At 41.3% G+C, this 12,345-nt stretch overlaps 1 protein-coding gene across 2 annotated transcripts in view; it reads left to right on the top strand.

Annotated features, from left to right (window-relative positions):
* Window positions 1–395: 395 nt before the first annotated feature.
* LOC149141306 (serine/threonine-protein kinase ATG1t-like) overlaps window positions 396–12,345 on the top strand; it is a 188,477-nt gene continuing 176,527 nt past the window's right edge. For both annotated transcript variants that reach the window (XM_089446926.1, XM_089446925.1), the window contains exon 1: window positions 396–859. In XM_089446926.1, coding sequence (XP_089303052.1) covers window positions 602–859 — 258 coding nt within the window. In that variant the 5' untranslated portion in view covers window positions 396–601. The remainder of the gene's footprint in view (window positions 860–12,345) is intronic.

Genomic DNA, 12,345 nt, shown 5'->3' with positions numbered 1-12,345 from the left:
ATACAATTTATATATGATAAAAAACAATACTTATTATTTAAAAAAAAAATAGTTTTACTAAATACAATTTATATATGATAAAAATTTAAAATATGAAGACTAATATAATTTTTAAAATCAATTTAAACATTAATGAAATTATAAAATTAGTTAATATCATATTTTATATTATTAAAAATAAAATAAATTAAAAAAATATGATAGTTATCCTTTATTTCCATTAAATTATACATTTTATAAGTTTATTTATATCAAATATTTTTAATAATTTATTAAGTTAATCATGCTACTTTATCATTCAATTTAAGTTATCTATTTAGGGTGTTGGTCCCTACAATGATTTTTTATAATATCATCTCTATTTTACCAATAAATTTAAGTTGCAACTCGACAGAGCGTCTTGTTTAACCATTAAACCGCCATAACGCAGTTTTTCTTTCCCAACTAAACCATAGCCAAACCACCATATTCCAGTTATGTAACGCACCAAACTCTGGTCTCTGCATCATGGGAGCATCAGTCTGGAGCCTTCCGAGCTCCTCGCAATGTATGTATATTTTGATTTGGGGTGGGGAATAATTTTGTGTCAGCTGTATTGGAGATGGCACCGGAACGTATCGCATTACCATCGAATAAGATAAAGATGTTTGGAGATTACATGGCAACGAAGGTGGTAGGGGCGGGGTCCTTTACAGAGGTATGGAAGGCCAGGCATACACTCCACGGCAACCAGGTGGCTATAAAAGATGTCGATTTGCAGAAGCTCAATAAACATCTCAGAGATTGCCTTGACTGCGAGATCAAATTTCTCAGAAGCGTCAACCATCCCAACATCATCCGTCTTCTAGAAACAATAGAGGTAATTTCTTTCTTTCTTTTCCCTTGATTGGCGTCCTTTTGAACCTATTTATGTTCTGCGAGGCTCACCGTAGCATCTTTAGGGAAAAGATAAATATAACAAATGCCTAAAATATAAATACATTATCTGCGGAAGAACATGTTAAAGATTATATAATTTGTTATCAACCTTTAAAATGCACGTTTTAGGAAGAATTTAGTACCATGATGAAACCCATGGTTGGGTTGTTATCTCCCTACCGAGTTCAAGCTGAGAGTGACATGATGATGATGTAATAGTTATGTGGCTATAAACGTGATTTTGTATTGATCCTCACACTTGACCTTGGGCTGAGAGAGGATGATTTCCCTAAAAAAGAAAATATAGGGTTATTATTATTATTAGAGGAATTCAACTTGTCCACGGCCATGAGGGCAAGTACAATTACTGGGCTGAGCCAATTTGTTACCTTGCTGGAAAATTGATAAGTATTAAAAAGAAAAATGTTTTAATTCTATTTTTTAAATAACATGGATGGTGGAATTTACCAAAACTAGTGCATGTCCAATGGTGTTATGGAGCTAGGGCACATTTAGAACAAGGGTTTGAATATGAAATTACAAGATGTGTCATTGCAACATTGAAATTAGGAACAAAGGGCAGCCGTAGCTTTTATAAACAATATAAATAATACTAGAAGATCCTAATAATCCATGAAAAGAGTAAAGGGATTGAGAAACTTCAACTTAGCTAACGTTCTTGTTAAAATTGGCAACTGGGGCCAAACTCCAGATGGGTCATCTTATTTATGACAGCTGATATTTTCTTGGATTCCTCTCTACGAGAGGTGTGATCTGAAGATCATCCGATATCGACATGTAAAAATGAAGATATGAATTTATTTATATTATTGACAAATTGTCAAGGTTGGCTAGCAAGCAAAACAGTCAGGTTTACCCCAGTTCATCCTCAACATTGCATATAAAAGGAGGAGACCTCAAGTCATTATTTCATCATCTCATCTTCACTCCTCTCTCTCTCCTCACTTGATTGGGTACGCAGATTAGGGCAGCCATTTCTCACACGTGCAAAGGAAGAAGGAGTTGACTGCGTTGGCTGAGCTGCAGGGAGATTGTTTGGGCATTGAAATTGAGATGATTCGACCTCTGGTTTGACCAACGTTGATGTTGGAATTTCTAAGTCTAACTGTCATAAATTCTTCCTGTACTATCTGATTTATTTCTTCCTACTTGTTCAGTTATTTAACAAGTTATTTACCATGTAAATACTGAAAATAAATACAAGTACAGTATCAACACATAAAGAAAACAACGTTGTTTTTGGACTAATGTCCCCGGAAAAACCCAATGCCAGAAAACCGGTGCAACTATTCAAAGGGTTTTATTATTATGCAGTTTCAGAATACAACCAGGGTGCTAAAAATGGTTCACCCAACAGAGAATGCCCTCGGTAGTAGTAGCTCTCAGTCGGAGACAGATATTCCACCTAAATCATCAGATGAACGATCCCACATAAACAATTGCAGCGTCTACTGCTCTCCGTCACCCTGATAGGGACCGCGTCACCCTGTCCAGCTCTCCAGCTCCAATCTGTCCCACGAAAATCTCCCAGCGCTGCCTCTAAGGCATGTGTCAACCTCTCTATCCCAGCGTCAACCTATCTGGCCTAGCGTCAGCCTCTCGGGGCTCTGCGTCAGCCTTTGGAGCCTCTGCGTCTCACACGCTGGCTCTCTCTACCTCTGCGCAGCTCCTGGCTGCCTCTGCGTGGCCTCTGGTTGCCTCTGCGTGATGGCCTCCAGCTGGCTCTGCGTTAACCTCTCCTCGCTTCTGCGTTGATCCTCCCAGTACTAACTCTGCCTCTTTGCTATGTATTCACTGCGCCTCAGCTCCAACTCAGATCACTTCACTCAATTTCCTCAGCAAACCCTGCCCTAGAAAATCTGGCCTAGCGTCAGCCTCTCGGGGCTCTGCGTCAGCCTTTGGACCCTCTGCGTCTCACACGTTGGCCCTCTTTGCCTCTGCGCAGCTCTTGGCTGCCTCTGTGTGGCCTCTGGCTGCCTCTGCGTGGCCTCTGCGTGGCCTCTAGCTGGCTTTGCATCAACCTCTCCCCGCTTCTGCGCTGATCCTCCCGGTACTAATTCTGCCTCTCTGCTATGTATTCATTGCCCCTCAGCTGCAACTCAGATCACTTCACTCAATTTCCTCAGCAAACCCTGCCCCAGAAAATCGAGTTCTTGATCTTTCTCGGTGTGTTCTCCAACTGACGCTCAAGCCTCCTCTTATACTTTTCTCGTTGGTCCATCAACGTTTAAGATTAAATCTCTAATCAATGACTAAGATTAGATTTGGCTTGATCCATGACTTTTGGAACCTTCTAACCCAGTTTTATATTAATTCACATTAATATTTTATTTTTCCTAAGTTTAGACTTAGGAACTCCATTAAAAATATTAATTATTTTAATATCTCCCAAACCGGTTAGAGTCTGCCCAAACCATTTTTGGGTCTTGGAGATCTCATGTGCTTTAGCCTCTCCACCAATTTTCGTGGCTAGAGCACATCTGATGCTACCCCAAATCAACAATGGACTGCCCTAGTTGCTGGTTGTAGTTTGACTTCAGTTGACTAGAATTTGACTTGACATTTTTGGCCTGTTTTGGACTGTTTGGGTTTGCTGTTGGAGGTTGAAGTTCACTGGGTTTGACTGAGTTGCTTAGAGGAAGAATTCTATCTTGTTTGACCACCGTTGACTTTTTTGGTTAGGGATTTTCTGCTGCTGTCATAAATTGTCAGATTTGTAAATTTGTACCATCTCTCTCTGCTGAACTATTGAAGAATATAAGAAGAATTGATCAAGGGTTTTCCCACATTGGGGTTTGTCCCTGGTTGGTGCCACATCTTATGTCCTCTTGTCTTGGCTTATCTTCTATTGTTTATGTTTATGTTCTATCTGCATTTTACTATCATGCTGATGTGATTGCTAAACTGGATATTGGGCTAATAAAGAAATTGAAGTAAATTGCTCTTAAGCATAGAACATACCAAAAATTAACATGGTATCAGAGCTAAGGTGAAGACAAAGCTCAAGCAAGAGTGAAAGAGCAATCACTGAAGACAGTTGGACAAGGACAAAAGGCTCAATGGGTTCCTCATCCCACTTCTCGGCTGAAGACAAGCTCTGTGAAAAGTCTGACTATCATGGGTGGAAGATGTCTCTTGATATGACATTAGAAGAACAAGAAGTGTTGGATTATATGAAGGGGGAAACTCCCTGAGCCTCCTTCAAATGCACCGGCTGCTACAAAGTCCAAGTACAATAAGGCTGAAGTCAAAGCGAAAAAGATTATCAAAGATTCCATTGACAAGTGTCTGGTGGCCTACATCTTCGATTTGAACACCTCCAAGGAGATCTACAACAAATTGGTCAACATGTTCAAGGTTAGTGATGCAAATCAAATTTTATTTCTCAAAAATAAGTTGAAGGATATTAAGAAGGGCAAGGACGAGGATATTCAATCCTACTTCTTATACTTTCGATTGGAGAGGTCATTCTTGACAGGGAACTTACTATCACTACCCTTGGAGGACTCCCACTCGAGTGGTATATATTTAAAACCACTATTCTCAATAATGATCGAATTCCAGGGTTTGAAGAATTGATGTCGAGATGCATTCAGGAAGGGACAAGAATGGTGGAGCAAGAAATGCCTTCTAATAGAGGCAACTCCACTGCTTTCTCCGCTCATGCCAAAAGGAGAAATAATGCAGGGTCTAAAGGTCACTTCAATGGAAAGCCTGGATCTAAGGGTGAAAGGAAGGGCAGGTGCTTTGTTTGCAATAAATTTGGTCACTATGAAAGGGAGTGTCCAAATAGAAGGGGCACATCACATGACGATGATCACAATCATTCCAGGGGTAACTTCAACAACAACAATCAAAGGAATGATAGGTTCAATGGCAAAGGAAAAAGGAATGTGGGACATCAAGGAATGGTCAACCCTCCAAGAAAGCAAGGAACTCCAGGCATGAAGAATCAAATGTTGTTAACAATAAGCAAAAGGAATGCTATCTTATATCAACCCTTTCCACTACCTCTCCACCGGACACTTTGGGGAATTGGCTAATTGATAGTGGTGTCTCAAGGCACTTCATCGGATACAAGGAAGCTCTATCTAATCTGATAGAAGGAGACAAACTTGGAGATTATCCTTGGAGACGATGCCACCTATCCCGTGAAAGGAGTAGGGAATGTTACCCTTCAATTGAATCAAGGTAACACGATTCATTTACAAGAAGTTCTATATGTACCTAATCTCAAGAAGAACCTGGTGTCCATTTCGGCAATGGAAGACAAAGGATACAAGGTGGCATTCATCGATGGAAAGGTACGTGTTTGGAAAAAGAATTTTAAAGATGCTTTTACTCTTGGGTTCAGGGTTGACACTTTGTATCAAGTTGGAGGAAGTTCATTGGGAGCCATGTCTTGCGACACATCTCTACAATCTGAACTATGGCACCGGAGGTTGGCCCATCTTCATTATAAGGTTCTACTCGATGTGAGACAGATGGTGACAGGTATGCCCGAGTTCAAAGTAGAGCATGAAGGTGTATGTCCGGGATGTGCCAAAGGAAAACTTACAAGGGGATCATTCCCCTCTAGTAATAGCAAGACCACAGATATATTGCAATTGATCCACTCCGACATATCTGGTATGATGTCGTAAACTCTTTGGGAGGATACTTATATTATCTCACCTTTACAGATGATTATTCACACAAGACTTGGATCTAATTCTTGAAAAAGAAGGATGAAGTGTTCACCTGGTTCTGTCACTTAAAAGCCATGATCAAAAACCAATTCGAGAAAAGAATCAAGATATTGAGGACTGATAATGGGACTGAGTACTAATCAAATGAATTCCATGATTATTGCAGAGAAGCTGGCATTAAGAGGGAGACCACAACACCGTACACTCCCGAGCAGAATGGTGTGGTTGAAAGGAAGAATCGTACTATTGTGGAAGCTGTTCGTGCCATGCTTCATGATCAAGGGCTTCCGAAGTTTCTATGGGCCGAAGCTGCGAATATCACTGTGTATGTTCAAAACTGATGCCCTCATCAAGCATTGGACTCCAAGGCTCCCGAAAAAATGTTCACTGGTAAGAAACCCGATGTCTCTCATTTTAGAATTTTTGGAAGTCATGTATATTTTCATGTGCCAAAAGAGAAAAGAAGCAAATTGGGTGCATCAGGGAAGAAAGGAATCTTTGTGGGCTATAGCGAAAATTCCAAGGGCTATAGAATTTATGTAGCTGGTCAAAGGGAAATTGAAATAAGTCATGATGTCACCTTTGACGAAGATATGGCCCTCAGCAAAATCAACAACCTTCCTATCCCAAGGAAGGACAAAGAAGCTGACACCGGAAAGCAGGGTGAAAAAGAGGACGAGACGATCCCGGATGTTGATGAACCTATGGATCCTATTGATCCTCCTCTCCAAGAGCCCTCCTCCTCCAAGAGGAGACCCTCATGGCTTAGGGAGACTCTCGAAGATGCCGAAAGACATATTGCACCTAGGGGGACTTTCCGTGAGAACAAGAAGCCGAACATGTATCAAGGATACTTGACCGTTATGAGCACTATCATTCAAAATGAGGCTTCATCATTTGAAGAAGCCATGAAGCAACAAGTATGGAAGGATGCTATGAATGAAGAATACGAGTCTATTTCGAAGAATGATGTTTCGGATGTGGTTCCTGGACCCCAGGACAAATCAGTGGTCACCTCTAAGTGGTTCTACAAAATCAAGCATGGAGCTGATGGAAGTGCAGAAAAGTTCAAGGCTCGCTTTGTTGCTCGAGGCTTCTCTCAAAAGGAAGGTGTAGATTACGATGAGATATTTGCACCTGTTTTCCGATACACCACCATCCGCTCGATCATAGACCTTGCTGCCTCGCAAGGATCGAACCTACATTAGATGGATGTCAAGACCGCTTTCTTGCATGGTTCAATTAAAGAGGAAGTCTATGTGAAACAACCCGAGGGGTTTGAGGTTCATGATCGGGAATCTCATGTATACAGGTTGAAGAAAGCTCTCTATGGCTTGAAGCAAGCACCCCGAGCTTGGTATGAGAGGATTGATAGCTATCTGATGAAGCTGATCCGAACCTTTACTTTAAGGTTGAAAATGATAAACCTCTCATACTAGTACTTTATGTGGATGACCTCTTTCTGACATGTGCAGACCCTCTCCTTCACAAATGTAAGAGGGAGTTGGCTTCTGAATTTGAGATGAAAGACCTAGGACTGATGCACTACTTCCTAGGGTTGGAAGTCTGGCAAAAGGCAGGAGAAATTTTCCTATCTCAAGGAAAATATGTTGTGAAGATATTGGAAAGATTTGGGATGGTGGACTGCAACCCTGTGACTACCCCGATGGAGCTTAACTTCAAGAAGTTATGTGGTAGTGCTGTCGGACTTGAATTGGGAAATACTTCTGAGAATCGTCAACTCATAGGAGCACTGATGTTCTTAGTGAACTCCCGTTCGGACATATGTTTTGCAGTTAATACGTTGAGCCAATATATGGTTGAGCCTCATCATATAATTGGATTGGTGCCAAGAATCTTCTAAGATATCTTCGGGGCACAATCACTCATGGGCTGAAGCCTGAGATACACTGCTGGAGATGTGAGGTTGCATGGGTTATTCTGATGCTGATTGGGCCCGCAATGTGGTGGATCACAAGAGCACATCTGGGTGCTGTTTTTCTTTGGGTTCTGCTTCGTTATCCTAAATGAGCAGGAAGCAGAAATCGGTTGCCTTGAGCACCGCTGAGGACGAATAAATAGCTGCTAGTATGGCCTCTTGTGAAGCTGTTTGGTTGAGGAAGCTCTTCAGTGAGCTGTTTGGACATGTGCTGGATACCACCGTGATCCTCTGTGACAACCAGAGTGGGATCCGATTATCAGAGAATCTCGTATTTCATGATCGCTCCAAGCACATAGATATCAGGTACCACTTTATCCGGGATATGGTACAACGAGGAGCAATAAGGCTCCATCACATTGGGACCGATGAGCAAGTCGCCGACATTCTGACAAAGCCTCTGGGAAAGGTCAAATTCTTGACTTTTTGAGAACGACTAGGAGCTGTGGAGAGACCCTCTTATGAGGGTCCCGTATGATATGGACATTGAGCTCTGGGAGCTCTGGGGGGCTTGGGGTACTTCTTGGAGAGATGAGCAACCATAGGGTGAGTGGTTCAGCCTTCCCCTAGTGGTTTGCTGTGTACAGAGTGAGTGGTTCAGCCTTCCCCTATGATACCTCGTGGCGACATGTAGGCAGGATGAGTGGTTCATCCTTCTTCTGCTGAGACATCTTACCCATGCAGTCTGGAACTCATGGGAAGTACCTCTCATCTGGCCAATGAGTAGGGAAATGAGGATAAAGACCATAGTACTACCTGTGGACGCATCGTGTACTACTGTACTCTCTATGCTAGGATGACTGCTATTGATCTGGGATCAATTGGAATTGACTTCGGGTTAGTAAGAGTGGTATGGCACACTCTCTTTCTGGGACTGACTTTGGGTCAATAGAGAATGGTATGATACATTCTGGATCACTTCTTCTTTTTCATAATTCAACAGAGCAGAGCAGTGCATTGATGGTAGAGATAGTACCGATTGACAGATGGAATAGCAAATGGAGTTCTTCCTAGTTAAGAGGAAGTGTTAAAATTGGCAATTAGGGCCAAACTCCAGCAAATGGAGTTCTCCCTAGTTGAGAGGGAGTGTTAAAATTGGCAACTAGGGCCAAACTCCACATGGGTCATCTTATTTATGACAAATGATATTTTTCTTGGATTTCTCTCTCCGAGAGGTGTAGGATTGATCTAAATATCATCCGATTCCGACATGTAAAAATGAAGATATGCATTTATTTATATTATTGACAAATTGTCAAGGTCGACCAACAAGCAAAACAAACAGTTTTACCCCCAGTTCATCCTCAACATTGCATATAAAAGGAGGAGACCTCAAGTCATTATTTCATCATCTCATCTTCACTCATCTCTCTCTCCTCACTTGATTGGGTACACAAATTAGGGCAACCATCTCTCACACGTGCGAAGGAAGGAGTTGTCTGCGTTGACCAGCGTTGATCGAGCTGCAGGGAGACTGTTTGGTTGCGTTGACCACTTGTGTTGACCTGTTTTGACTACAGATTGGGTGAGGCAGCTTCTCCTTGGCTGGCCGCAGATTTGGGCATTGAAACCGAGGTGATCTGACCTCTAGTTTGACCAGTGTTGACTGCCCTAGTTGCTAGCTGCAGTTTGACTTCAGTTGACCATAATTTGACTGGACATTTTCGGCCTGTTTTGGATTGTTTGGGTTTGCTGTCAGAGGCCGAAGTTGATTGGGTTTGACTGAGCTGCTTAGAGTAAGAATTCTGCCCTGTTTGACCAACATTGACTTTTTTGGTTAGGGCTTTTCTGCTGCTGTCATAAATTATCAGATTTGTAAATTTGTACTATCTCTCTCTGCTGAACTATTGAAGAATATAAGAAGAATTGATCAAGGGTTTCCCCACATTGGGGTTTGTCCCTGGCTGGTACCACATCTTGTGTTCTCTTGTCTTGGCTTGTCTTCTACTGTTTATGTTTATGTTCTATCTACATTTTACTATCATGCTGATGTGATTGCTAAACTAGATATTGGGCTAATAAAGAAATTGAAGTAAATTGCTCTTAAGCATAGAACATACCAAAAATTAACAGTTCTTCTTCCAACTCCCTAAAGATATTCAACGTCATTCAAGTCTTCATGGCATCTTCTCTTGTGAAGAGCTCTTCCAAATTTGTAGATAATGCCAAGTCTGCATGGCATCTTCTTCTCATGTGAAGAGCTCCTCCAAATATGTATATACTATATAATGCCTTGAACAAAGTGTTCTTATCCCATAGTCTTCTTCGAAGGTCAAAGCATCAAATAATGTGCCTTTTCTTTATCTCAAAATACCTCTTTAAGGGTGAAATACACCTCCAAGCACGTGGAGGCTCATCCATCAAGCCAGTATGTAATATCCCTAGGGGATTTTTGCCCTTAGGGTTGTAGTTTTTGCAAGATAAATTGTATTGCCTTTTCACAAAATCCCTCAAGGTTGTAGTTTTTGCAAGATAATTTGTGTTGCCTTTTCACAGAATCCCTAGGGGATTTTTGCCCTTAGGGTTGTAGTTTTTGCAAGATAAATTGTGTTGCCTTTTCACAAAATTCCTTTCAACTCCAGACAGGAATATGCAACACAATCAATGACTCATAACAATTCAATTTAACAACTAATCCTGGTTATCACACCAGCATTTTTGAGCCTATAACAATAATAGTAGCAATACAATGTTTCACCAGCAGTTCTGAGCCTATAACAATAACAGTAGCAATACAATGATTCACCAATACAATTCCAGCTATTAAATGAGTTCACCCTAGGGTTGTTGCAACAATGAGGACAACCCTGATAACATGAAACACTACTAATTAAATCCAGTTATGCTATTACTAACAACTCACTATTTATTGGACTGTAAACTTACAGGTGCCCTAGCAATTGCCAACTGGGACATTGTGTTGAATTTGTGCAACTAATGGAGAAATTTCCTTTAAAAACCCTGAAGTGAATTATTTTCAAGTTGCTCCACAAGTGCTAGGCTGGCTCTTCTAGATGGTCAATTCGACTTGCCTAGAAACTTACATGATGCCTAGTTGGCTTGCCTTGAAACACTTTCATTTAGATCAGATGATGGCTATAATGAATACAAGGCTAATCTGCTTTCCTTGATATGTAATTTGATCATGCATACATTGCTCATCTGCTCTCCTACACGAAGGTATTCAAAGAGATGTTTAAAGGTCAGATCAAGTGAAGAAATTTCTCTTCTATCTTTTATTGAAGACTGTGATTTGGTTGTTCATTATTCTGTGATCTGAGCTCATTGATTGGTCAGAGATTATAATTGCTCCAGGCCTGTAACTAGGCCGAGATTTACTTCAGATCTGCTTCCATAGATCTAGATCTAATACATTTCAGATCTGCCTCACACAGATCTAGATCCAAGCCACCTCAGGATGCCTCCACTGATTTAGATCTGAGCCATTTTTGAATTGTGATTTGGTCCGAGCTTATGCCTTCACAGAGCTGTATTCTATCTCAAGTTTGAGCCTCAGAAGGGAAGAATATATGAGATCTGTCTCTGTGGTATGGTGAGAGGATCAACCTCTTGTTTCAAATCTAGCTGGAAGACATTGTGAAGAAGACCTTAAAACTTGTGGAAGCTATCTTGATTGATCTCTTATTGTTAGCAGATCTATTGCAGATTGGCAAATCTCTTATCATCATTTGCAGATCTCTTATTATCAGTGGCAGATATCTGATTATCAGTGGTAGATTTCTTATCATCATAGGTGATCTCTTTCGCATTGGTGATAGAGCCCTTGCATAAGTATTTTTATCTCTCTGACTGTTAGCAAATTTATTGGAAGCTTGTTATTTTGTTTTATCATTGGCAGATCTAGTGGAGATTTCTCTCTCGCATTTCTGGAGATTTTTTTCTTGCATTATCGAATGCATGAATAATTGCACATAGAACAAGTCTACTATGTTGATGTTGCTCGATGCTCAACTCATGTTGATCCACCTAGTCAACCAACAAGATCCTCCTAGAAAACTTTGCCACTCTCTCTCCAATGTACAAAAGTGGGATGATAGCGCTGCAAGCCCTTTTGATGTACTCCTGAAGAGGGCTGCTCAGAAACGCCCAAGTGTACTCCTCTTGCTTCCTTGCTAGGAACCTCAATTGTCCCTCAACTCTAGACAACTCATTTGCTGACTCAACACACTTCATTCTAAGCTCCTTAATTTTACTATTCTGCCGCAAGATGGTGTCTCAGATTGTTTGGTCTTCTGCTTCAACAACATAAGATTTGTCCTTAAATGCTCAATCTTCTCTTGTTGACTACTTTTTGAAAGTGCTGCAGCCTCGCTGGCTGCCTCTGTGTGACTGTGTCTATTTGCACCTCATCAATGGGTGGATCCAAAGATGGATGCTCAACCACCTCCACCACGTCTCCAACTTGAGCCTTCAAGTAGCTCTCCAAGGATGGTTCATCATGCACATTATGCATATCCTCCTCCTCATGCCTATGCACCTCTGTGTGATCTTCGTGTTGGTTCATCAATGGTGTCTCATCCCACAAGTCTCCTTGAATGTCTTCTCCTTCACTCTCTTCCTTAATCTGTTGTTCACCATCACCAATCATCAAACATGGAAGTATAACTGGGCTACTGTCAACATCTCCACATGACGGCTCATGCTCAACACCAATAGTAGAACCCATCTCACTCTCATCAGCAGGAGTCTCCTCTTGTTCTAACTCATCCATATCACTCAAGCATGAGTGGCTAGGCTCCCAAGGTCCCTTGCAAACGG

The sequence above is a fragment of the Pinus tabuliformis genome, chromosome X (genome assembly GCF_031772625.1).
Source record: "Pinus tabuliformis cultivar Carrire ecotype Pingquan chromosome X, CPIR1, whole genome shotgun sequence".
Classification (NCBI taxonomy): domain Eukaryota; kingdom Viridiplantae; phylum Streptophyta; class Pinopsida; order Pinales; family Pinaceae; genus Pinus; species Pinus tabuliformis.
The sequence above is the reverse complement of the archived record's forward strand: the minus strand, read 5'-3'. Positions and strand labels throughout refer to the sequence as shown.